General features: G+C 37.4%; 1 protein-coding gene across 2 annotated transcripts in view; it reads left to right on the top strand.

The window, feature by feature from the left end:
• The window catches only part of camta1a (calmodulin binding transcription activator 1a), a 466321-nt gene that overhangs the window by 413080 nt on the left and 27067 nt on the right, over nucleotides 1-26174 (top strand). The window contains exons 8-11 of one of the 2 annotated variants that reach the window (XM_073823111.1): nucleotides 5062-5202; nucleotides 10870-13106; nucleotides 14476-14602; nucleotides 14808-14942. In XM_073823111.1, coding sequence (XP_073679212.1) covers nucleotides 5062-5202; nucleotides 10870-13106; nucleotides 14476-14602; nucleotides 14808-14942 — 2640 coding nt within the window. Of the gene's footprint in view, nucleotides 1-5061; nucleotides 5203-10869; nucleotides 13107-14475; nucleotides 14603-14807; nucleotides 14943-20363; nucleotides 20609-26174 lie in introns of those variants that run through there. The other variant, XM_073823112.1, reaches the window with a different exon arrangement.

The following is a 26174-nucleotide window of genomic DNA, read 5'->3' as shown; positions in this document are numbered from 1 at the left end:
CAGAAAAAATCCTTCAGGTCCCATGGCTCTTAATGCATCATTTTGTCTTTCTGAAGCATCAGTGAGCATTTGAACCTTCTATAATAGTTGAGTCCCTCAGTCATCCTCAGTGTAAAAAGATGGATCTCAAAATCATACAGTCATTGTTGGAAAGGTTTCAAACACAAAAATGCTGAAAAAACCAAAGAATCTGTGGGACCTAAAGGACTTTTCTGAAGAACAGCGGGCAGTTTAACTGTTCAGGACAAACAAGAAACTCGTGAGAAACTATCACTGAACAAAAAAAAAAAAAAAATGGATCATTCAGGTAACAACACAATATTTTATTTTTTTGCAGTCTAGAAAAGGCCTTTGTGCTGTTTAGGGCAATGTGAACCAGCCTTTAGACACTTAGACAATAATACTTGACAGAGTCTTCTATGATTTCTGTATTATATATGCAAGCCCGGTGCTATATTACTTATGAGAAGTTAGTCTCTCCCAGCTCAGCCTACTCTAGGCCAGTCTTACCTTCTGCTGCTTGTGCCCTTGTTCATAGCGGGAGTCTCCATGTGGAAGACTTGACATGATTATTACCTCACCTCCTGTGTGTGCCCACTCCAAGGCGCCCGGGTGTCCCAGGGTCAATGGAGCCTCTTGTCTGTGTCTCACTGTCCAGAGTGATAAAGCACGTTGGTTTCCAGTCAGTCAGTGGAGAAGAGCAGTGATGTATTGATTGATGCCAGTGAGTGGGCGGAAGAGTGTCTGACTCGCCAGAAATCCCTTTCACACGTCCAGCACCGTGCTTAATGCTTACACTGTGTTTATGTTTTCATCTACGACAGGTCTAGGTCACACAATTGACCAGTGGAAACCTGTCTAATGAGGATGTTGTAAAAAAAAAAAAGGGGGGGGGGCAACGCCATGCATATAATCATGTTTACCCAGAGTCTTATGAGGACATGTCTCTGTATGTGATGCCTGGCATTGATCATTTGAACTAGGACAGGGCTGTCAAGGTAATGAATATATGAAGTCAGATCCCTTGCGTCAGCACTTTTAGACACAGGATGTCGGCGAGGAGAATACAGACGAGCTCAGCTGACATTGTAATCGCTGCTGCGTGTTACGATCCCCTTAAGAGCTCTCGTGGCAATCACTTAAGAGCTCCCTATCACATTGACTTTAAGACACGTGCAGTAAACTAATGTGTTCATTACACTCCATGCCTGATCTACATCGAAACCATTTGCCGTAATGTATGCAAGTCATTAACGTTGCAAATGGTGTGGACAGTGGCAAAGGTGCGAGATGTCTTCCACCGGTCGGGCACATTGCACTGAGACTAGGCTAATAGGGCCACAAGATTCACCCTCATAATCTTCAAACAACCATCCGTGACGTGAGCTCATCTGTAGAGCAACAGTACCACCTAGTGGTGGTGCTGCAGACATGCAGCCTGTTGATAGTCAGAGATTCATTGTAGACTGTATTAGCCATGCATAATTCATGGATGCATTATACATCAGCTCTACAAACCCAATGTGTTCCCTTGAGTGACCCGTATCATACACAAACAGCTTGCATTCATTAACAGGACGAGGTGTGCAGTTGGGATTGAATGCGTGCATTCCTCAACTGACAGTCTTCAGAGAAAGACTCCTGTAACTGTTGATAGGTTGCGGAGAAGTTTCCGTCTCTCCGCTTTAAACATTTTTAATGCATTTGCATCAGATATCATAGAAATGCCCCAGTGTTGAGGTTGCGTCATCACCTGCTTTGCGCGAAATGAGCGTTTCATCATTGTAGTGTGAAATATAGATTAGTTATTTTTGCCTTTAAGCTCTGTTATGCAGGGTGATTTTGAAGTTTTTTTACAAAGCTACTGAGATGTATTTTAATTCATCATCAAAGCGTTAAGCTCTCGTTATCTTATTGCTAAAAACATTTAATAAAACCTTAATTTGTTTCTTTTTATTTCTGACAATATCTCGTTATTGTACTTAAAGGTAAATAATTACATTGTTCTTCTAATGAATTCCTGTCAGATAAGATCAAGACTCTAGAATTGTTGTTGTTGTCTGTTATCACTTAGAAGTACATTATCTTACCCTAGTAAAACAGATTGCAAATGTGGTTTCCTGTTGAAGTAGGCATGTGCAGCAGAGGTCAGATGGCAGGTCATCGAAGGCAACGGTTGCTTAGTCACACTACAGCTGGAGAGAAGAACGCGCCGGCCTGATTCATTCCTCTCCGCTGATGTAATTTAAGAGACCGGGGACCAGCCATGCCTGAAGCCCCCTCACTGCTGCATGAGCAGATCATCAGACAGCGGTTATAAACATACACGCACACACAGAGGGTGCAAGATATCTGACGTGATTTATGTTTCTTGGCGATAGGCTACTATTAAAGATACAAGTTGATGGGTGTGGTGGTTATGAGGTGCTTTGAGCTTATGGATATGGATGTGGATGTGCCTGGCGGAGAGAATGTTTGATTTGATTTGTCAGCAGCATTTAATCCAGGAGTTTCAAACTCTTCCAAATAGTTTGAATGAATATAAATAATATAAACACAAATGTAATTGTAAATGTAAATATAATGAAGAATAAATGTAATGTTAAATAAATGCTGTTGAAAATTTTAGGGCCAATTTTACTAAACAGGGCAAATCAGCATTAGAGTGCATTTTTATAAAAGCGCTGATGGGAGGGGGAAATTCTGCGTGTTATTTACTAACAATGCACACAAAAAAGAACATAGACAGATTATTTGACCATAATGATCAGCACAATCACAAAAACGAGGTTTTGTAAAGAAAACTGGCTTATTCGCAATGCCGACGTTCTATGTCATCCGTCCGGGTGCTAGATTCAAGTGATTATTATGTTTTAAATATGGATATTTTTCTTACAAAAATGCATCGATTCACTACAGGAAGCTTTTATTCACCCCCCAGAGCCACGTGAGGGACTTTTTATTAGGGATGGATGCACTTAATTGGACTTGTTTTGGACTAATGAAAAGAAAATCTTACCCATGCCATTGTAAAGTTTGGAAGTCCCAGGATAATGGCACTTTGAATATAACTCCGATTGCATTCGTCTGACAGAAGGAAGTCATATACACCTAGGATGCCTGGAGGGTAATCCAAGAGTAAATAATGGGCTAATTTTCATTTTTGGGTGAACTATCTTTTTAAATAATGGCGCAAATACCAGTAATTCAACAACCGCAAATGTTAGTAAAACACGTTGCGTGATTTATTTTAATACTCTCCTCCCATAAATTGTGCGTCTGTAAGGGAAAGACTTACAAATGCATATTCAACAAGGTCAGGCGCAAAAATAACAGTGTCCATGCCTTTTCAGCGCTAATTCTTCACTGTGTGTCTTTAGTGAATCCTGACAGTACTATTTTAACAGCAAAAGACAGTTTGCACTGGTGCAAGTTTAGTAAAACTGGCCCTTAATGTACAAATGAAGTCTCTTTTTGTACATATTTAATATGCTATATATATATATATATCATACTTTCCACTATAGTGATATTTTACTTTACTAAGTTTTAAATTACCATGTGGTGAGATAAATTATTATTATTATTAAAAAATTTTATTAAAATTTATATTTATTTTTGTATACATTTCACTAAAACATTGTAGTAAAATGTGATTTGCAAGGTATAGCTGTGTAAAGCATTCATCTATTTTTGTTTACAAATTATTTTGTAATGTTATATTTTTTATTAACATCCAAATATTTATTGATTGCAATTTCTTTTAACAATTGAGTTTTAAAAATACTTTTAGATGAATAACAGGACAGCAGAAACATTATGAAATTCCATGTCAGCTACTTGAATATTTTCTTGCACACCCTGGAGGACACTCTGCGCTCCCCCCGGGGATGCGTGTACCCCAGTTTAGCCACCGCTGCGCTAAGGAAATATGAATTTCATTCCCCAACAACATTCAAAGAAACTCAAATTCTGCGTCTGTGTGTGATGGAGCAGACATTGCCAGATGGGCTGTTTGAGCAAAGGACCGATAGTTTGAAGAACTGCTTTAGTAACGGCAGGCCACTACGGACTGAAGTGTGGGAGAATCCCTGCGAGTCTAAATCACAGAATTCTTCTTCAGATCCTCGCAGCCAACGCCTCCCGCCGATGTCACGGCGTATCCACCAAACCAGCTTGCCCTTTCATTACATGACCTGCCTTGTGCTACGACTCTGGTTCAGGCTCACGCTGTGAGATTGATTTGTCTGTTCGAGCATGGTCATGCTGGTGTAATGGCTTATGGAACGCCGCTGCGATTCTCTGGCCAAGCGCGGAATGGCAGAGCTCAGCAGAGCAGAGAAACCTGCTGTGTATGTGACAACTGTTGTGCCTGCTCCGGCTGGTGACGCAGCGCTGTTTGCGAGTTCAAGCCAAACGCTTTTGTCTCTTTTATCTATTTTTGTCTCTGTGTCTCTTTCTCCCTGTTCCTCCCCTCGCTTTCACATGCAATCTCACCTCAGCTTGTTACGCTCACTGAAGTAGCAAAGCGTGCACAAGCCGTATTAAGGTATCTCGATGCTGTTTGATATTCTAAATACCGTTCCTCTCCAGAGATCACCACATTTCCTTTGTTGCATTTCTTTTTCCTTTTGCCATTTTACCGTTACGGTTGTTGTTATTGTTCTTTTTCTCAAAGGAGAGAGGCTGAGCTTGGAAACTGTGATGGCAGCAGAGGGCGTAAACTGCAAAAAGCACCTTGTCAAAGGGCTGGGGCTTTTACTTTAGCTGAAGTGAGACGAGGAAGACTTCTGCTCTGTTTTTTTTTCCTCCCACGTCAGCTGAAAATTCACCCTTAACCGTCTCAAATCTGTTCTTGAACTTTTCGTCTTTCTAAGGTCAGAATGTAGACCAAAAAGAATGACTTATTTTTCTCGTAGTACTATTATTTTGGACAAAGTGGTTTTGATATGGATTCTGGCTCTGAGGTAAGGTCAGGGATGTAGTGCACAGGCGGGGTGGGGGAGGGCTGGAAGGCTTGGCTGGTGGGCTGACGACTGTGTCTCCTCTTTCCCTCGGCAGTTCATGGCATCAAGTGGACTTGCAGCAATGGGAACAGCAGCTCTGGCTTCTCTGTGGAGCAGCTGGTGCAGCAGATACTGGACAGCCACCAGACCAAGCCTCCTCCCCGGACTCACAACTGCCTCTGCACTGGCACTCTGGGTAAGGGACAGACAGGAGGGCTGGGGTGTGGGAGAGAGGCCGTCAGAAAGAGACAGGTAGAGACGGGTAGTGTTTTAAATATGTCTGCACGAACTGTAAAAGATGAGGTGAGTGTAGAGCAGGCTGAATGCCTAATTAGAGTAGCGTCCAGGCTGAACACTGCATAGATGTGCTGATTTATTGAGCTGTCTCTTGCAATGACACCACTGGGGGGCGTAATGTTCCTGTGTATCTGTGCAGTCAATCTTTTTTTACCCAAGTATACAACAAATGAATTTTCACCTTATACTTCATCACAAATATCCAGCACAGCACTTTACAATCCCATGGTGTTGCTTCTATAGGGTGCCGTTACTCTGCAGCAAATTGAATTGCGTGTTTAAAACAAATGATTGTGGGGTAGATGGATTGCCATTTGTTGTATGTTCATATAAAATTCAATTGCCAAGTATGCAGTAAAATGACTAATGCGACATATCAGCCATTTATTAACAAAACGGGAAAGCTACACTCTAAAAAGTGCTGGGTTAAAAAATAACCCAACCATAACCCAGCTGCTGGGTAACTATGGGACAGAACACGCGTTGGGTTGTTTTGACCCAAGTGCTGGGTTAAATCATTTGACCCAAAATGCTGGGTTGTTTATTTGACCCAACCAGTGGGTCAGATTAACTGTGTTGCTGGGTTAAACACTACCTAAATATTGGGTTATTTGTTGTCTAATTGCCTTGCTACCTTAATATTTACCAATAATAATATATAAATCACAAAAGAATGTAAAATTATTATTGTTTTCCTGTAATACAGTTACACAACACAAAAAAATGCATCTGTAAATGTCAATTTAATGAGTTTTCATATTTCTTTTTAATAGTTTTCAAATAGGTGCAGCTGTCACACATTTTGTCCAACCCTTACAGACACAAATAACGGTTTTAGTAGATCAGTTTATTTTAAACACAAAACTGTAAACAAGGCACAATATATTCCTATTCTTTATGTCAACATTGCAGCAGCAGAACACTCAAAAATGAATTATTACCACATTAGAATCATTCCAAACATCGTGCCATTAAAACTAAGCCAAACAAAGAGTCCACCAGACAATTCTTACAATTTAAAACATGTTACAAGTGGCCAAGAAAAAAAACTTTTGCCCTCAAAAACTTCACACATGAAGACTTATGTCCATCAATATGATATACTGCAAGCTGGAGAAATTCCCAGGCAACAAGTCCGCTTCAATGGCATGGCCTGGAACAATGGCGAAGGTCTAGAAATGTTGTTGTCTCATCCCAAGGCTCAAATCCACCATGTTGGTCCCCACCTGTTAATTATACGGCATTTAGTCTTGCAACATAACTAACATTTTAAGTTAAGTGTATTTTATGAACATAAACACAGAGGCATGAAATAAATGCTCATTTTGCTTCTCAACTTTTCATACAGTTGTGGTCAAAATTATTAGAACACTAGTATTTTCACCTGCTAAATAAGGTTTTAAGTCAGTGATTTCTCTTTTGCTGTAGTGTGTCAGTAGGAAATATCGGTTTACATTTCCATTCATTTTGCCATTAATTGTGATAATCCAGTGACATTTTTGTTTGCACAACAGCCAGTGCTCCACACAGAGATCTGATCTCATCATCATCCAGAAGAACTGTGACAGCGTCTCCAAGATGCTCCAAGAGACCTAACTGCAAAGTTTTAAGCACTTGTCTAAAAATGTCATAAAATGATGCTGTCAAAAATAATGCCATAAATAAATGTTCTTTATCAATTAACCTTGATTAACTAAACTAAATTAAATCAACATTTGGTTTGACCATCCTTTTGCGTTTAAAGCAACTTTTGCCCTACACTAGGTGCACTTGCAAAAACAAAAACCTCACTGGATTATCACAATTAAAGGCAAAATGAATGTTTGGAAATGTAAACTGATATTTCTTACTGACACACTACAGCAAAAGATAACAAACACTGAAAATACAACAGTTATAATAATTTTGGCCACCACTGTGTTTATATATATATATATATATACACCCTTATTAGAGCAGAAAACGTAAAACAAAACTTACAGGTTGTACGTCAATGAATGGCCTCCGGGATTCCGTGGTTGTGGGTCTGAAGACCTTTTCTCCAGAGTGGGCAGGACTTTGAAAGCACTTTCCCCGTTAGCATCTAAACCATAGGAATAATATGCAAACTGTGAAACATATTTTATAATCAAAACAACAAACTGAAACACTTTCATATGAAGATTTCTTCATTCCTTTAAATAATGCAAATTAATTCCCACCCTCATTCAACTACTGCAGGTTAAGTATAGGTATGGGGTCAGATTCAGGGATGTAGAATATGCACATGCAGAATAAGGCATCAGTATGTGCTTCATAAGTACTAATTAACAGCCAATATACAAGCTAATAAGCAACTAGTTAAGTGTTACTGTACCATTGTATTTACCAGTTGATGTGTGTCAAATACAGTTGCATATTGTTTTTATAGATTGACATATTATAAGAAAAAGCTTACCTTAATTCATGTCACCCAGGAATGGCCCTTGCTGAGCGCTGGCAAGAATTAGGTCTGCAACTGTAGCCCAGTCTTCAAAAAGTCTGCCTCTGGATATAGCTTCCTAAAGTCTTGTGAAATCTGATCAAATCTGAAAAACAAATGTGGTTCAATTAGTTTAAGGTTTATACTGGTCTCCTAGTTTGTAATGCAACACAGGCATTCACTAAAACAGAGGAAGAGTAAGGGGCCGTTCACATGCCGCGCCTAAAAACGCGTGAAAACGCAAGACGCGTCGCTTTCTCATCAGTTTCTCATTCTTTCCAAAACGCAGCTTGCTCTCACATGGCGTCTGCCGTTGCTAAGCAACCATGTCCCGCGCCTGGAAAAAACGAGCTTCCATTATGAGCGTATATTGGCATCTACATTTGAAATAACTAACTTAAGTGCGCAAAAAACGCGACATGTGAACGGCCACATACACCACGAGAGATTCAGTCTAACTTTACATACTGTAGCTAAGACAACATTACATTTAAGTAATAAACAATAGTACATACCAGTCATATTGTGGTTTAACATTATTAAAGTAAGGGACATAGCGTTTTAGCTAATGCAAGTTACCTCAAGGAAAAAAGCGCGAAAATGCTCAACATAAAACATATGGATCTATCGTTGGATTCGGCACGTCGCAGACATTTACTTGAAAAAAATATGCCCTTAAAAGAACAATTTTTGTATGAAATTATCTAATTTTGACAAAACATTACAAAGCCATACATACAGTATGCAGACAGTAAAGGAACTTACCCCCGTATTTCTGACCTACTCTATCCATAAGGCGTTAAAATAAAGGCCATATGTATACTGTAAGTTATACAAATAACACTACACACACACACACACACACACACACACACACACACACACACTTTATATAACAATAAAGCGATTGTTGAGGCAAAAAAGTACATCGCTAGGCTGCTTAAGTTACAACGGTCGTCATTCACGGAATAAAATGCCAACCCCGCACAGCGACATATCAAATTTGGCATTAAACAGTGAAATAAGTGTGCTCTAAAACACAACTTATTAAAAATAAAGGTAAATAATTATATAATTATATTATTAATTTACCTTATAATCCTGCTTGCTGCGAGGTGCGTGACCGCCTGGGGAGGAGACGAGTGAAGAATCCAGAATGTTCGATGAAGTGAAAAAAATAAACAAACCGGTTGGGTCAAAATAACCCAACCCAGGTGTTCATAGTGAAAGAACCCCTCATAGTCCATTTGACCCAGCATGATCAACCCAACTGTGTGTTTACAGTGCCTCAAACAACCCAATATTTTGACCCAGCACAATTAACCCAGCAATGTGTTTACAAAAATAACCCAGCACTTTTTAGAGTGTATGTGTTGGCTTCTCGTGAAACAATTAATATTGATGATTGATGGTCTCTATAAAGACGTAAATTAATCTCAATGTTCATTCAAAGCATCAACATCAAAGCTTTTTATCCCATTTCAAAGACATTATGTGGCTCATTCTTTCAAATGCTCTTCTTCTGATGTACAAAGCAAACAGAGACTATTAAAGTGGTGTCATATAGAAAACAGTAGTGTAGTTATTATGTGTTTTGTGTTGTTCAGTGGAATAAATAATACGGGGAGGGGGGATTGCTAATTATGTTCATTTAGGTACTCTCATGAATAAGAATGGAAATATTGATAATACAAATAATAAATGGAATAATGTTAAAAGTGCATAATGTCATTAAGGAGTCAGGAACATTAATTAATTTGAATTAGATAGTATGGATAATTAATAGTATGAATAATAATAATAATAATTATTATTATTATTATTATTATTATTATTATTATTATTATTATTATTATTATTATGAAATCCGCTGTCCCACTTTATATTAGGTGGCTTTAACTACTGTGTACTAACTACAGTGCACTTATTATGTACATGGGTCAAAGACGTTAAGGTTTCCACATCAAAAGAAACGTACAAAAGTGATTTTATGCCCACAAAAGCAGATTAAATGTAAGTAAAGTGTCTACTTTTAAGGTTTCAAATAAGTTTTTGGAGAATAAAATTTCAAAAATTGGTTGAAATAGTGTTACACTGTTATTCAGTAACATAATATAAATATATATGAACAAATTCAAACAACATGCTTATTCTGATGTGTACATATTAAAATATATAAAAGAATAAGGGAGCATATTAAATTTTATTGTGTTTTAAATGAGTAAAATATTCTTACTGACAAATGGGCAAAACCTAGGATAGTGGCGATTTTTAAAAATCTAGAATTACAACTAATTAGTATTTGGGTTAAAGTAATTTGTCTTTTAATATGCCATAAATTGATTTTTGTTGTAAATATGCCTGACAAGGTTGTTACACTGAATGACATTTTAGTGAGTGTCTTGTATGTATGATATGTCTTGTGTCTTGTATATGATTTATTTTTTGCTCAGAAAAACAAAAATGCAATTAAATTAAACAGAAAATATTTTTTGGGGTAAAACAACAATTTAAAACAGTATTACACTTATTGTTTTTATGCTTAAACCCTTTTTTTGTCTTTGAACCACATACATGTTTTTACGCCGTACTTATATTTTTAAATAAATACCTGCATGTGATTACATCTGTAATTAATTTCTGTAATTACATTTATAGTTACACTGTTGACCCAGTCCTTACACCTTAACCCACCCTTAAACCTACCCATACCACCAAACCTGTCCCTAACCTTACCCGTACACCACATCAGTAGCAGCAAAAGTGTTTTGCAAAACAATATGAACACAATAAGTACATTTTACTTATTTTTTATGCAAGTACATATTAGTTAAGGCCACCTAATATAAAGTGGGACCAAATCCACATTTATTTTGTGTATACAATGATAATGATGATAATGAAAAATATTGATAATGATACTAGGGTTACTGTTGATTCATTTTAAAGAGGACAATGCCATTAAGGTGTCAGAGATATTAATTATTCAAATAAAATAGTATGGATAATGATAATAATAATAATGTTAATAATACATCTTTTTTTAATTAATAATTATACATTTTATTTAGGAAAATGACTAGCTGTTTTGTTCTTTCTCTGTAGGTGCTGGCAGCAGTGTGCATCATAAGTGTAACAGCGCCAAACACCGCATTATCTCTCCCAAAGTGGACCCTCGTTCAGGTGGTTACAGCAGCACCCACTCTGAGCTCCAGAATAATGATGTGTCTGAGGGTAAGACAGAACACAGCCACAGCAGCAAAAACAGCGGAGGAACAGGAGGAGGGAGCGTACGGGAAAAACGCAACGGCAAGGTCCACAAACCCGTGCTGCTGCACCAGAACAGCACTGAAGTCTCCTCTACCAACCAGGTGGAAGTGCCAGATACGACCCAGAATTCCCCTGTATCCATCAGCAGCGGGCTAAATTCTGACCCCGACATTGCCGACAGCCCAGCTGTCACCGGCATGGGCCATGTCGCCTCTGTTATGAGCAGCCTATCCCAGAGTGTTTTCATGTCTGAGGTGACTGGGGATCCCGTCTACAGCATGTCCCCCACTGGAGGCCCCAATACCCATATTATGGGCCCGGATGCCTCCTCTCACAACCTGGTCTTAGCAGTCACCTCCGACAGCCACAAGTTTGCCTTTCCAGGAAGTGGGAGTGCAGATACAGGTGGTCCTGGAGCAGACGGGCTGGCCATGCTCTCTGCTTCCGGCGTCTCTGAGGAGCTTGTCCTCTCCAGCAGCTTGGACTCCAACAGCATTAAAATCCCAGAAACTACTATGAACTTCGACCCCGACTGCTTCCTGAACAACCCAAAGCAGGGCCAGACATATGGGGGAAGTGGATTAAAACAGGAGAATGGCACATCCAGTGCCTCATCCTCCTCATCAGCTAGCACCAACGGTTTGCAACGCTCGCCAACTATATCTGATTCAAACTATGGCTTCAGTGCTGCGCTGGTGAAGAACATCAAAACCGAGGACACCTCCTTCGAGCAACAGCTGGCCAAAGAAGGAAGCTACCAAGTGGGAGCAGTTGTAAGCTGTAGCGTTTCCAGCGGCTCTGGTGCACAAAACTCACTCACCTTGACTCCTGCTGCCTCTCTGCTTCCCTCTGGAGGGGGCCTGAGTCCAAGCACCACCCTGGAGCAGATGGATTTCAGCGCCATTGATGCGAAGCAGGACTACTCTGCTGGTGCCACAGCAGTAAGTTATAACCAGGCAATGAACAACCTAGCTCACCAGAGCCGATCTCCGAGCTTTTTTCTTCAAGAACCACCACAGTCAGCCCAGAACCAGCAAAGCCGACAGAGCTCTAGCCAGAAGGGCCACCTGATGGAACATAACACCCCTGATGGGGCCTACATGGGTCTGCAGGTTGTAAAGACAGAATCACCTGGGAGTAATGGCCACCTCCACCACCATCACACCCACCAGAGCCAGCACAGACCCAATTGCAATGGAGGCTCACCCACTGAGGCACAAGGACAGCCTGGCTCACTGCAACTTCTTCAGTACCAAGGAGGTTTCCCAGGCCTTGGTCCAGAGCATGAGGAAGTGGTCGGCATGGATCAGAACCGAAATGTTGGGTCCGGTCAAGCTGGGGCCACTGAAAACGGGACAGATGGTTTACTAAAGTCTGGGGATCATTTACAAGCCTGCAGAGGAGGAAATGGAGAGAGTGGAGGAGCGGATCACTTCATGCAGCAAAGCTCTGAGAACGGAGCAGGAGCCGAGGCTGTGGCTATGAGGAATGGAAACGCCACGAGCGGGCCCAACAACGGCTCGCAACAGCAACTCCAGCCACTGCTTCAGGGAGCTAATTTGGTTCAGGGGCTCTACAACACTCACCACGGGCTTAGTGGGGCCGGAGCCAATGGCGGAGGAGGCACGGGCATGGAAATCAGCTTGGATCATTTTGACATCTCTTTTGGAAACCAGTTTTCTGACCTCATCAATGACTTCATCTCAGTGGACAGCGGAGCCACGGCGGTAGGGGCTGCAGGGACGTTATACACCCACCAGTTGGTGGCCCCGCCTGGGTCGGAAGGAACGGCCACCTCGGGTGGAAACCAACAGCAAGGTCAAGAGGATGCTACCAACAGGGCTTCAGGATACAGCCCCTCAGAGCTTTGCCTCCAGTCGTGCTGCAGCCCCCAGTCTTTAGGTGGAGGTGCTGGTGCTGGCGGAGGGTCAGGAGAGACAGGCTCACTGGCCTACATGCATGTCGCTGAAGTAGTGTCAGCAGCAGTGGCCCAGGGCACTCTGGGAATGTTGCAGGCCACTGGGCGACTTTTCATGGTCACAGACTATTCTCCAGAGTGGTCCTACCCAGAGGTATGTCTGTTTAAATGTTTTTTCTCCATTACAATTACGAACACAAAGATGATTAGATACTACTAGTATTACTACCAATAATAATAGTAATAATAACAGTATTATTATAAGTATTATTATCATTTTTTATTATTTAAAATAATTTTTAAATGTTTTTAGTAACCCACGTGTGATGTTATTAACTTTTAATAATAATGATAATAATAATATATTATTATTATTAAAATAGTTTTTCAATGTCTGTAGTAACCTTTATTACATTATTGACATTATTAAATGTTAATCATATTAATAATAATAATTTATTTTTATAATATTTTTTTTTAAATGTCTTTAGTAACCCATGTATGATGCTAATAACTTTTAATAGTAATCATAATTATTGTTGTTGTTGTTATTATTATTAAAATAGTTTTAGTTAATCTTTAATAAGTGACATTATTAAATGTTAATAATATTAATAATGATAATAATTGTTATTATTATTAATTACTACTCCTACTACATTTTTATTATTTAAAAATATTTTAATTGTCTTTAGTAACCAATGTGTGATGTTAACAACTTTTAATAATAATAATAATAATTATAATTATTATATTTTTTTATTATTTAACATAATTTTTAAATCTCTTAAATGTGTTTTAAATGTCACCCATGTGTGATGTTAACAACTTATTATTAATAATATTTTTAAATATATTTAGTAATCCATCTGTGGTGTTAATAATTTAATAATAGTAATAACATTTATTATTTAACATAATTCTTAAATGTATTGAATATGTTTTAAATGTCACCATTTTAGTAAACCCATGTGTGACGTTAACTATTATTATTAAAATAGTTTTTAAATGTCTTTAGTAACCTTTAAATAACGAGTGACATTATTAATGGCAATAATAGTAATTATTATTAATATTATTACATTTTTTATTATTTAAAATAATTTGTCAAAATCTTTAGTCAAAAATGTGTGTGTGATGTTATTAATTTAACATTAATCATTATGATAATGATTATTATTATTATTTATACATTTTATTTGTTTAAAATCGTTTAAAAATATTTTAATTTGTTATCCATGTTGATAACTAAACATCTCTAGCGCTGCTGCGTCATTACACCACACGAGGGCAGAATACCCTTAAAAACACATTTAAAATTAATTTTCTATGTTGATCTTGAAGATCTGTTGTCTCCCACTAGATGGCATCATAGGATTTGTTTTTTTTTTTTTTTCTCCTTTCAAATGCTACCTTTAAATCAAAATATTTAAAAATGTATAATGAACATGATAAACATGAGGTATTTATCTCTTTTCGGGGTATACATCTGTTATGTGAGAATTTTTTCCTCCATATTTCAGGGCGGTGTGAAGGTCTTAATCACAGGGCCATGGCAAGAAGACAGCAGTAGCTACACCTGCCTGTTTGATCAGATCTCTGTCCCTGCCTCCCTCATCCAGCCTGGAGTTTTACGTTGCTACTGTCCCGGTAATTTCACATTTATACATACAGAAGTGACTGACTAATTAATAAATCCCCTATAAGAAGTATAGAATGTGTTTAATACTTGAAATAAACCTTTTGTAAGCCCTCAGACGTCATCCCTCATAAGGTGGAGAACTGCATGAACTATCATAGGTGTCAGTGTGATTTCCTCTGATCCCTCTAATTATGGGGTTGTGTTTGTCTACAGCCCATGACACAGGCTTGGTGACTCTCCAGGTGGCTGTCAGTAATCAAATCATCTCTAACTCGGTTGTGTTTGAATATAAAGCCCGTGCACTGCCCTCCCTGCCTTCATCCCAGCATGACTGGCTGTCACTTGACGGTAGGTCTTCCTCTGTCTTTTTCTGCATTTGTTGGAGAAAAAAATATAACTTTACTAAATCTGGAACCCATCATGTGACCCCTGATTATTGAGCTACTTGAAGTAGGTGATTATATAATGGTGCCTTGGCCCAAGGCTTTTCTAATTATCCCACATTCGGTATTAACAAATTAAAAGCACATCTGATCGAGATAAAGAGTATGTCATGAAGACAGAGAGAGAGTGTGTTATTTAACACATTCGGATTGAGGAAGGGTAAAATGCAGTTTTAATATCCATGTGAAAGGTTTGCTTTACAATTGACCTCTAGATGGGGATAGAGGGCATGTCTAGCAAGTGTTCTGTTGAAATCTGAGCAATCATCACCAGTGCTGAATATGTATTTGAGGTCAACAAGCAAATGTAAAGTGTGTTATTCAAAGCTAAAGAGAGTGCAGACCACCCTGTAATCAGGTAGATGTTCTGTTTAAGGGCTTTATGAACAACAGGAAGAGCCTTTGATGCTTTTTTTGCCCTTTGTGCTTTAATCTAACTGAGGCATGGCAAGCATAAAGAAGAGATGGAGGCAGTAATTTATATAAGTGGTTAATACTTTAGGGTCAAGGGAAGGGCAGTCTGGAAATAGCACACTGACGACTTTGATGAGCTTTTTGTGACATTGGACAAACTCATTGCTCCTTCACATCTGGCTTGATTTTGTATCTCTGTGTTTATATGGATGTTTTGGAGGTTTTTTTTTTTTTTTTGCTAAAAACCTTAACTTTGCAATAAGGTTGTTAAACAATTATAAATTAGCCAATGAACTAGATATCAAGTATACAATTGTTTTTGGTTAATTCTTCTCAGTGCTGTTATTAACCAAAATTGTTTAAAAAAATAATTCATTAAAAAAATCTAGTCCAGTATAAATACTAAATAAAAAACCTAAGTGAAATAAAACACAGCCCTGCTTATAAGTTGACATACCCCTTGCAGAATATCCCAAATGTTTATAATTTTAACAAAATAAGATGGATCATGACTCATGGATCATTCAGGTAACAACACACAGTATTAAGGCTCAAGGGTATGAAAACTTTTGAACAAGATCATTTCTAGTTGTTATTTTGTCATGTGGAGTGTATGTAAACATCTTTTATGTGGCATAGCTTATTCAGGATAGTGCTAAATAAAAAATAACATGAAATTTTCATCATCGCTTAACATTTTGCCAATTTTCCATAGGAACTTTGACTGGAGCTGTAAGTTAAAGTATAAAAATGATCAAAACTAAAACTGAATAAAAAAGCTACTGTAAATATAAATGACAAAAGCACATAACAAAATTACTCAAAGTAAAATTTAAAAAATGTATATAAAACAATTTAAATAATAAATACTATAAAAGTATATACAGTCAAACCAAAAATATTTTCGCACACCACATAATTTATTATATTTTTTTCTAGTGGGTACAGGACATTATAATTCATTTATGTAAGTAAGGATAGCAAAATAAAGTAAACTGTGACATATTATACCCAAAAATTCTTCATACAGTGGACTACCAGTAAAAGTAATAAAAATTTGGGACCTAAAATTATTCAGACACGTTGACCTGACCATGTTTTGCTTTCTTTAATTGCTAATGCAACATTTTTACACCACAAATTAAGCATTGCTTGGTAATTGGTCAATAAAGTATTGATAGTATTTTATTACCATTTTCTAAACTATAGCGAATAAACTGTGATAATGTGAGAAATGTTGAAGGTGAAGGTAAATTTTGGTTTGACTGTAAATAATACTAAAACAACACAGATTCATGTGCATTCATAATACAGTAACATTTTACAATAAGGTTCATTAGTTAACATTAGTTAACACAAACTAAGAATGAACAATACTTCTACAGCATTTATTAATCTTAGTTTAATTTTAACATTTACTAATGCATTATTAAAATCAAAAGCTGTGCTTGTTAGTATTAGTAAATGCACTGTGAATTAACATGAACTAACAATGAACAACTGTATTTTCAATAACTAACATTAACAAAGATTATTAAATACTGTAAGAAATGTACTGTTCATTATTTGTTGATGTTGATTCATACATTAACTAACATTAACTAATTGAACCTTATTGTGAAGTGTTACCCATAATACATTCATGTTAACTTGAAGTGTTTAAATGTATTGATACTGGTGTTCATTATGTGTTCATGATACAGTACCTGATGCATTAGCAAACTGTAACAATTTCAACATAAAATTTTAATACTTTTACCCTTTGGAAGCTGGCTGTGAGAAAATGGGACAAAGCGTAAGACATGTATGTCAGATCCTCTATTCAAAACTGTTTCAACTTGCTTTGCGCACACATCGGTGAACTTTACAAAGTCCTTTAGCTGTCCCAGTCTGTTAGTGTTAACTTAAATGCAAGGGTTTAAGTCTAATCATACCATCGCTGTAGGGGATTTGCCCTCTTTAAAGCCTGGCAAACCAAATACAATCCCACACACATGCTTTTCCGCGCAACCCAGTCTGCCTCAAACTGAGGTTGTGGCGTCAAAGAGCTTCTGAAAATATTAGAGCATATGGGCAAAGCGACATGCCTGCCAATTTGACGTCCGAAGCACTAATCTGCTTGCTCCGATCAGGTGATAGGAGGTTTAGCCAAGACAAACAATCCTGATGAATGGTTTGGCCAGTGAGGAGTGGCAGCCAGCGCTCAGATACAGCGTGTGTTTGACAAGCCTGATGTTTGGAGAGCAGAAGCCTGAGCCAAACCAGTAGAAATAATCACGCATTACAGTAATCATGCACTTACTGTATACCACTGTACATGTCTATTAAACGCCTGGTTTCTGTGGGTATTTAATCTGGGAGGTGTGGCCCTGTGTTAGAAGGACAGGCTAAGTGCTTTGTCTCCTATGAGTCTGAGTAAAGAAGAGAGTGCCAGCGCCTGTGTGTGGTGCTGTTTGTCTGTGGAGGTGGGGGCGGGGGGTGAGTGTTGTTACTGCAGTGTGCATTGACAGGGTAAAGTAGGGCATGGTGGAGGAGCCTGTGGAAAGGGACAGCTGCAATGCAGACAGCCCTGAAGGCAGAGAAAGGGAGCAACAGAGGACCGAGGCCCCTCTCAGAACCCAGTCTCCATTCAACACAACACCAGTTCATTCACATCTTACAGAGCACAGCCAGTCATGCACTTGTGACTCTAGACTTAGACAAACACACACACACGAAAGTATAATAAAATTGGCTGTACAAGTCATTTCAACTCCACTTTGATGAGTTAATGTAATAAAAAAAAACTGGCTTATGGATAATATTTGATAGTACATATGTGACCGCGGACCACAAAACCAGTCATAAGGTCATTATTTTGAAAACTGAGATTTATACATACATACAACTATTTGAAAAGCTGAAGTCTGAGGGTGCAAAAACATCAACATATTGAGAAAATCTCCTTTAAAGTTTTCCAAATAATCAAAAATTAAGTTTTGGCATACTGACAGTAGGAAATTTACAAAATATCTTCATGGAACATGATTTTTGCTTAATATCCTAATGTTTTTTGGCATAAAAGAAAAAATCGATAATTTTGACCCATACAATGTATTTTTGGCTGACTGATTTTGTGGTCCAGGGTCACATATATAGTTCAGAATACATTGAATTTGTTTGTATGCACAAATAAGACTACAGTAATGACTAAATCTTCTTATGGAGTTCTCAAGAACTGTTTCTTAATATATTTTTATTTAGCTCTGTGTTTTATAAACTTAAGTAGCAAAAGGTAGGTTTAGTGGATTAGTGGATAAGAATAAGCTTAACTGAATTAGAGTGAGTCATCAGTTGGTTTGACTTTAAGCACGGCTGCCTGGAAATGAGGATGTTGAAGTATGCAAGGAAATCACAAGCCATTTTGTAAGTTATTCCCGACTCCTGCTCTGACTCGTGACATAATTGGTGGTTCGACTGAGTGTGATATTCGGAAGTGTATTTGCACTTACTTAACAGGTCAGAATATCAATAGACTTAGTACATACAGTAAGACTATGCTATTAGAAAAAACAATAACAAGTTTTAGTAGGGCCACAGAATAGGGCTATAACTATAAACCAATAACTTGGTTTATTATGCGCTTGCTTCTGCACTGACTCTCACTCTTGGCCATTAAACCACAGCCTGGTTTCTATATCGAGCACTACTGTCAAATAAAACGATTTCGAGACAAACCTCAGCGTCTGCTGTTTGACACTACATTTATCGTTTCCTTTCAGCTGTGTGCTCTGATGCTCTAATGGCACACAGCTGCCTGCCTTGATTTGTCATAATGCAGAATGGGGGCGGGGCTTTGCTTCTCTCTGCAGCATTGCAGGTACGAAGCCACAGGCTGGAGTCGTCGTGCACTGTAACCATGACCAATATATTGTCTTCATGCCAGTTCGTATTGTCCGCTGATTAAAAAGCGTGCGTCCAAATGACTGTCTAGATATTCGGTGGTCAATCGATGCTGCTCTTTGGACATTACGTAGATGAGCCAGCATTTCAACATCGGTTTATCACAGTAACTGTAATTTATAAATATAAAAATAAACAGTCGTTCACATGTATTCGAAATTGTCTGGCTGCATACAACTACAACTACTAATTCAAAGGTTGTTTTTTGTAACGCGAAAAAACGTTAAGTTTTGTTTATGGGGAAATTTACTAACCTGGTTTGAAAAACTGAGGAAAAAGTGTGGTAGTAATTATTAATGGAAAGACAGTGTGACATGCTGTCTTGCCCATTAATAATTTCTCTTCTTTTTTTCTTTGCTTTGTCTTCATGGATAGTAGAAAAACTAGGGCGTCTGTTTACCTGCGGCACGTGCGCAGCGTCTCATCGCGCTGAGATTCACGCAAGCGCGCGCAGGGGGGAGCAGTAGTCAGTGTTGCCAAATCTCCGAATAAAATTAAGCCTTTGCGCTTATAACTAAACAAGGGGTTCCTTTCTGTTTTGCTCCTGCTGAGTGTTTTTCATAACTTATAGAAACAGAGAGCCACTGTGCTTAAAACCCAAATATAAAAATTATATAAAACATAGATTAAGCGAGATTCGTTTGCTGTAAGCTTCAAAATAGCCTAGTGTCTTTTCATTAAGCATATATATATATATATATATATATATATATATATATATATATAGCCTAGTGTCTTTTCATTAAGCATATATATATATATAACCATTAAATATTTATATATCCCAAAACACGCGTGTGTTTTTAGCAAATAAGCCCAAACAACCGAAACCAAACAATGCTCATATTGAAAGGACTTTATGAAATAACAAGGCCGAAGTGGCTTATCATAAGCGGACTTGGCAACACCGGCCGTAGTGCTGGAGTAAAGAGGGGCGGGGGGAGAGTAAGTGAGCGGGCTTTACATTTCTCTCTGCTCTTGCACGTCGCTTCTACACTTTCTTCTATTGTTGATGAGAGCTTTTAGTACATTCCCATAGTATAAAAAGGGTATTTATTTTGCCCAGTATTAGTAAACATAGGGGCAAACTGCGAGTGTGAAACACGGCCATTTGGGACACTGTGGTCAGGATGCCGATGAATGACATCTGCTTTTCCTAAAGACAAGGGACCGTTTGCTTTGCAGGGCGACTCTCGATGGACAGTGAAATAGAAGGTTGGACATGTTTACATGAACCTTGTGTCTGTGTGTGTGTGTAGTCTTGTCTCTAAAGTTACTACATGTGCTTAGCCCACTTTAAACCCTTGTCATTTCCATCCCAAGTGGACATTGCGCTTTACTTCAGCTAGAGAAATGTTACGTTCTGTGCGTTTTTTCATTTACACTCCTACCTTTTGCTTTAAATGCTAGATTGTGTTTTTAAAAATAAGTCCGCTGGGGCTCAAGTTTATCCGTTCTGACTGAATCCAGTCTCTACTGAAGCGCTGCTTTTCGTAGTTTGCTGAACTAAATCTGTCAACTTCCAAAATAGACACAAGACTCTGATCTTGAACATACATGAGGCGCTAGAGTATAAATGCTGGACAAGACCACCTGAGCAGAACTTGACCAGACCACCTGATTGTTTTGCTTAAAGTCAAACAGTTACATTTGGCTATTTCATTTATTGTTCTTAATATATATCCCTTTCATTATTTGAAAAAGATCTCTAAGCTAAACATGCTCGCTGTGTTTCTATCATTTCGGTCATTTAAAACAGGAAGTGACAGAGATCCGCTTGTCTGACACTTCGTTGCACCAAAGCGTCACACGCCAAAAGTAAGAAAAACAGCTCATTTGTGCGGCAGTCTTGTCATTTAGTGGGTCTGTTAGCTGTAGTCGTGACCGGAGTGTGTATGTATGTGTGTAACACACACAGCAGTCCTGTGATCTGCGCTCTTGTTTTCAGCACCGAGGACAGCGACGCACCATAAACGCGCAAGTGAGCTCGTCAAACATTTAAATTTACGACACAAGTTTGACAAACGAATTGTATAGTGTTAATGGTTATGGTTTGTGGTGGAAAATAGAGTTTAGCAATCATTACACTCGTTGTTCTCCAATAGTGTCCCCCTCAACAACCTGTTGATACTGATGTGCTGAATGGAAATACTTTAGGGATAATTTCTCGCGAATTATGAAATCAGTGAAGTTTCACTCGTGTTTCTTGCATAAAATATTACTAAAAACATTTTACAATTTAAAGGGGTCACATTGGTGTATGATGTTTTAACGAAATTAATTTAAAAAAATTACGTTTTCTTTTATTTTTTTATTTTTTAAAGAACAATGCTGCAATTCTATAAATTGCAAAAGTGCAATACATGATAGAATCTGATAGTCGTTTCCTAAATAGCTTATTACCTAAGCATAATTTCGTTAGTTAATATATACTAAAAAGATAGCTAATAATGAATAATATTTAAAAAAAAAAATAGAAAAAATACATGCATGACTACAGAAATATTTTCTATAGATGCATGTGACATCAATGCACATGTGAGCTGTATACATATGTGTCATATGTGACCCTGGACAACAAAATCAAAACCAGTGAAAATGAGATTCATGCATAATCTGAAAGCTGAATAAATATGTTTTCCATTGATGCATGGTTTGTTAAGATAGGACAATATTTGATACAACTATTTGAAAATCTGGAATCTGAGGGTGCAAAAAATCTAAATATTGAGAAAATCACCTTTGAAGTTGTTTAAATGAAGTTTTTAGCAATGCATATTACTAATCAAAAATTAAGTTTTCATATATTTATAATAGGGAATGTACTAAATATCTTCATGGAATATGATCCTTACTTAATTTCCTAATGATTTTGGCAAAAAAATAAAAAGCGACCATTTTGACCCATACAATGCATTTTTGGCTATAGCTACAAATACACCCGTGCTTCTTAAGACTGGTTTTGTGGTCCAGGATCACATATAGTGTTGCTTTTGGAGGACACATTAAGCAATAAATGTTTTAAAATGAAGTTGACTTACAAATTTGAATATTTTTGATGGGTGAAAAATCAATCACCCTTTTACCAAGTACTTGCACAGTGTAGAAAATTGCTTTGTTATCCTGAGGCAACATAGTGCAATAGGGTTAATGAACTCAACAACCATGCAACTATTACCTCTGAATTAATATTCCCTACCATGTTCCATCCAGGAGCTCATAAATTAGCTGTTTGTGGATTTCAGTCATGTGTTTTGTTGCTGAACATTGCAAATGCTAAATTTAAAGTGCTTGTGAATATTGATTGATTGAGGGATTCATATTCGTTCCATTACAACACAATTGATATGCTTTTTAAAAATGTTAATGTGTTTTATTTCATGGTTGTTCAGTTTTCATTCAGTTTGTCTGATTGGAAACTTTTATTAAATTGTACCTCATTTAGAGTAGTGCAGGAAATGTCAGAACACTTAACCTGGGCTTCAGAAGAGCTTTGGTCAGGTTATTTCATAGAAAGTTGAAGTCATGACAGTCATCTTGTTATACAGTTTTTCTGCAGCTATCATCATGCACTGAATATCCATTAAAACTAGCAAGCTTTTTGTGCAGCGCCTTACTTTGACTGATTGCACTGCCAGATCCTGCTCAGATTGCTTCATTAGATTTGAGAAACATGTTGATTTATATAGTGATTGACATTGCTTTAAAATTTGACGCTTAGTTTTCTGTGCACATGTTTTTCTTGTGGTCAGTCTAAATTAGTGTCTCTGAGCTTTTAAGATTGATTTGAAGAATGTTTCAAATGAAAAATTCCTTGCAGATGCATTTTCCCACTGTTGATTCAGCCAGTTTCTAGCAGTGATTGGTCAAAATACAGGTTATATTTTTACACCCCAGACCAGTGCTGCCTGAAAACATTATGCTTTAGTGGCTTCTATCTAACACAATGTGCCTCAAGGGCACAATCGTTAATTAGTGTTAAATCAGACAGCAGTTAGGGAGATTGGCACAGCGGCCCTTAGACTGTTAGAGGAACACTGAAATTGATTGGAAATTAGATTTGTTAAGGCTTGAGTTTGAGTTAAGGCTTTTGTCTTTTTTTAAAGATTGATAAGCCAGTTAAGTCACTGAACGTAAATGACAGAAGATATGCTGATAACAAATCCAACTGCTGATGAAAGCATTTCCACTGTTAGTTTTATCACTGAAATATATTTGACATTGTACACTGTAGTCAGCATTGTTGCCTGGTTGTTTTGTATGCTTTGTTTGAATGATGACAGGGAGAGCTGAGCAAAATGTAGCTGACTCACATGAACAGTAAAGTCATTAATAATAATATGAATAAGTCTTTTGTCTACTGGTACATGTAAAAGTTTGTATAAAAGATTTTTCACAATACAAGAAGATAATGTATAATGCTGTATTAGTCCGGCACTTTTGCCAAGCGTGATAAAACATTTTGTTAGTGCATGAATAAACGTGTCACACAGTGCCACATGAAGTAGGAGATATAACCAGGGCATGTCTTGGAGGATGGGTAAAGCAGTTAGCTCATGGAGATGCTTGCTTCTGATTTAATTTGATTTGCTGCTGGTTTGTATGGATATTAAATTGGAGGGCTCCAGTCAACCAGAAAGAGACAGCGTTCAAGTTTGCTTAAAACCATGCTGTGATTCGGGAAGCTGGTGAAATGAGAACAAAGTATAACAAAACTTTTGCAACATGTGCATGCATGAATGATATGCATTAGTCTAAATTAAAATACAAATATGTTATTGTTTTACAAGAATGTTCTCTATATATGTTGAGTTAACCCTAAAAGTGTATTAGTAAGCAAGATTAATTAATGCTGTGAAAGTATTTAGATACTATAACTGTATCATTGTTAGCATTGATAATAAATTTAATAAAGATTAGTTCACCTAAAAATTAAAATTAGCTGAAAATGTACTCGCCTTCAGGTCGTCCAAGATGTAGATGAGTTTGTTTCTTCATCAGAACAGATTTAGATAAATTTAGCATTACATCAATTGCTCATCAATGGATCCTTTGTAGTGAATGGGTGCCGTCAGAATGCGAGTCCAAACAGCTGATAAAAACATCACAATAATCCACAAGTAATCCACACGACTCCAGTCAATCAGTTAACATCTTGTAAAGTGAAAAGTTTTGTGTTTATAAGGAGCAAATCTATTTTTAATGTGCTTCTGGTCCAAATGTGTAATTCATAATAATGCTTCGTCCAGTGAAAAAGTCCCTGTTCAAAAACTGATTTGGACTGTTTATGAACAGTGTTTCATCTGTGCATATTTCTCTCATGATTCTAAATGACTCTTTCACTTGAGAAAGCACTATTATGAATAGAGGATTTTAGCTGGAAGCAATGGTTTGAAGTTAGAAACGTTGTAATGATGGATTTGTGTATTATAAACACACAGCTTTTTGCTTCACAATATGTTATTTGATGGATTGGAGTCATGTGGGTTATTATAGATTATTATATCAGCTGTTTGGACTCTCATTCTGACGGCACCCATTCACTACAGAGAATCCAATGGTGAGCAAGTGATTAAGAAACAAACTTATCTAAATTTTGGATGCCTGAGAGTGGGTACATTTTTAGCAAAGCAATGCTAATATTTACATATACTACAAATACATTTTAATGTAAAAGTGTATTAGGATCAGTTAATGCAGAGATAAGGCTGTTAGTCTGTACATTAGTGGTAAGGAGTTTTCCGTAGGTCTGTCTGCTTTTTACATGGTTTTGTCAGTAGGTGGTGTAAAGTGACTTTATAAGTGAGTTATTGAATCATTCATTCGCCGATTCGTTCCAAAACGGAGCATGTAACTGTCTTTATGAGTGAGTCAATGCAGAAACAATATTAACATACAGTTGAGGTCAAAAGTTGACATACACCTTGCAGAATCTGCAAAATGTTAATTATTTGACTAAATTAAGAGGGCTCATACAAAATGCTTGTTATGTTTTATTTAGTACTGACCTGAATAAGATTCACATAAAAGATGTTTACATATAGTCTACAAGACTAAAAAAACAATAGTTGAATTTATAAAAATGACCCCATTTAAAAGTTTACATTCGTTTACATACTGTGTTGTTACTTGAATGATCCACAGCTGTCTTTTTCTGTTTAGTGCTAGTTGTTGTTTGCCCTGAACAGTTAAACTGCCTGCTGTTCTTCAGAAAAACCCTTCAGGTCCTACAAATTCTTAGGTTTTATAGCATTTATGTGTATTTGAAGCCTTTTCCTAAATGACTATGATTTTGAGATCGATTTTTTTACAATGAGGACAACTGAGGGACTCATATGCAGCTATTACAGAAGGTTCAAACACTCACTGATGCTTCAGAAAAAAAAAACAATGCATTAAGAGCCAGGGGTGTAAACTTTTGAACAGAATGAAGATGTCTACATTTTTTATTTTGCCTAAATATCATATTTTTTCTTTTAGTACTGCCCTTCAGAAGCTACAGAAGATACTACTAACATGTTTCCCAGAAGACACAATAAGTTACATTTACCCCTGAATCAAGTGTATGTAACCTTTTGAGCAGGGTAATTTTTTATAAATTCATCTATATTTATTTTCTCTTGTGGACTATATGTAAATGCCTTTTATGTGAAATATCTTATTCAGGTCAGTACTAAATAAAAAATAGCATACATCTAGTATGATCTTTTTTATTTTTGGTAAAATAATAAACATTTTGCAGATTCTGCAAGGTGTATGTAAACTTTTGACCTCAACTGTA

Source organism: Garra rufa, chromosome 18, assembly GCF_049309525.1.
Source record: "Garra rufa chromosome 18, GarRuf1.0, whole genome shotgun sequence".
Classification (NCBI taxonomy): Eukaryota; Metazoa; Chordata; class Actinopteri; order Cypriniformes; family Cyprinidae; genus Garra; species Garra rufa.
The sequence above is the reverse complement of the archived record's forward strand: the minus strand, read 5'-3'. Positions and strand labels throughout refer to the sequence as shown.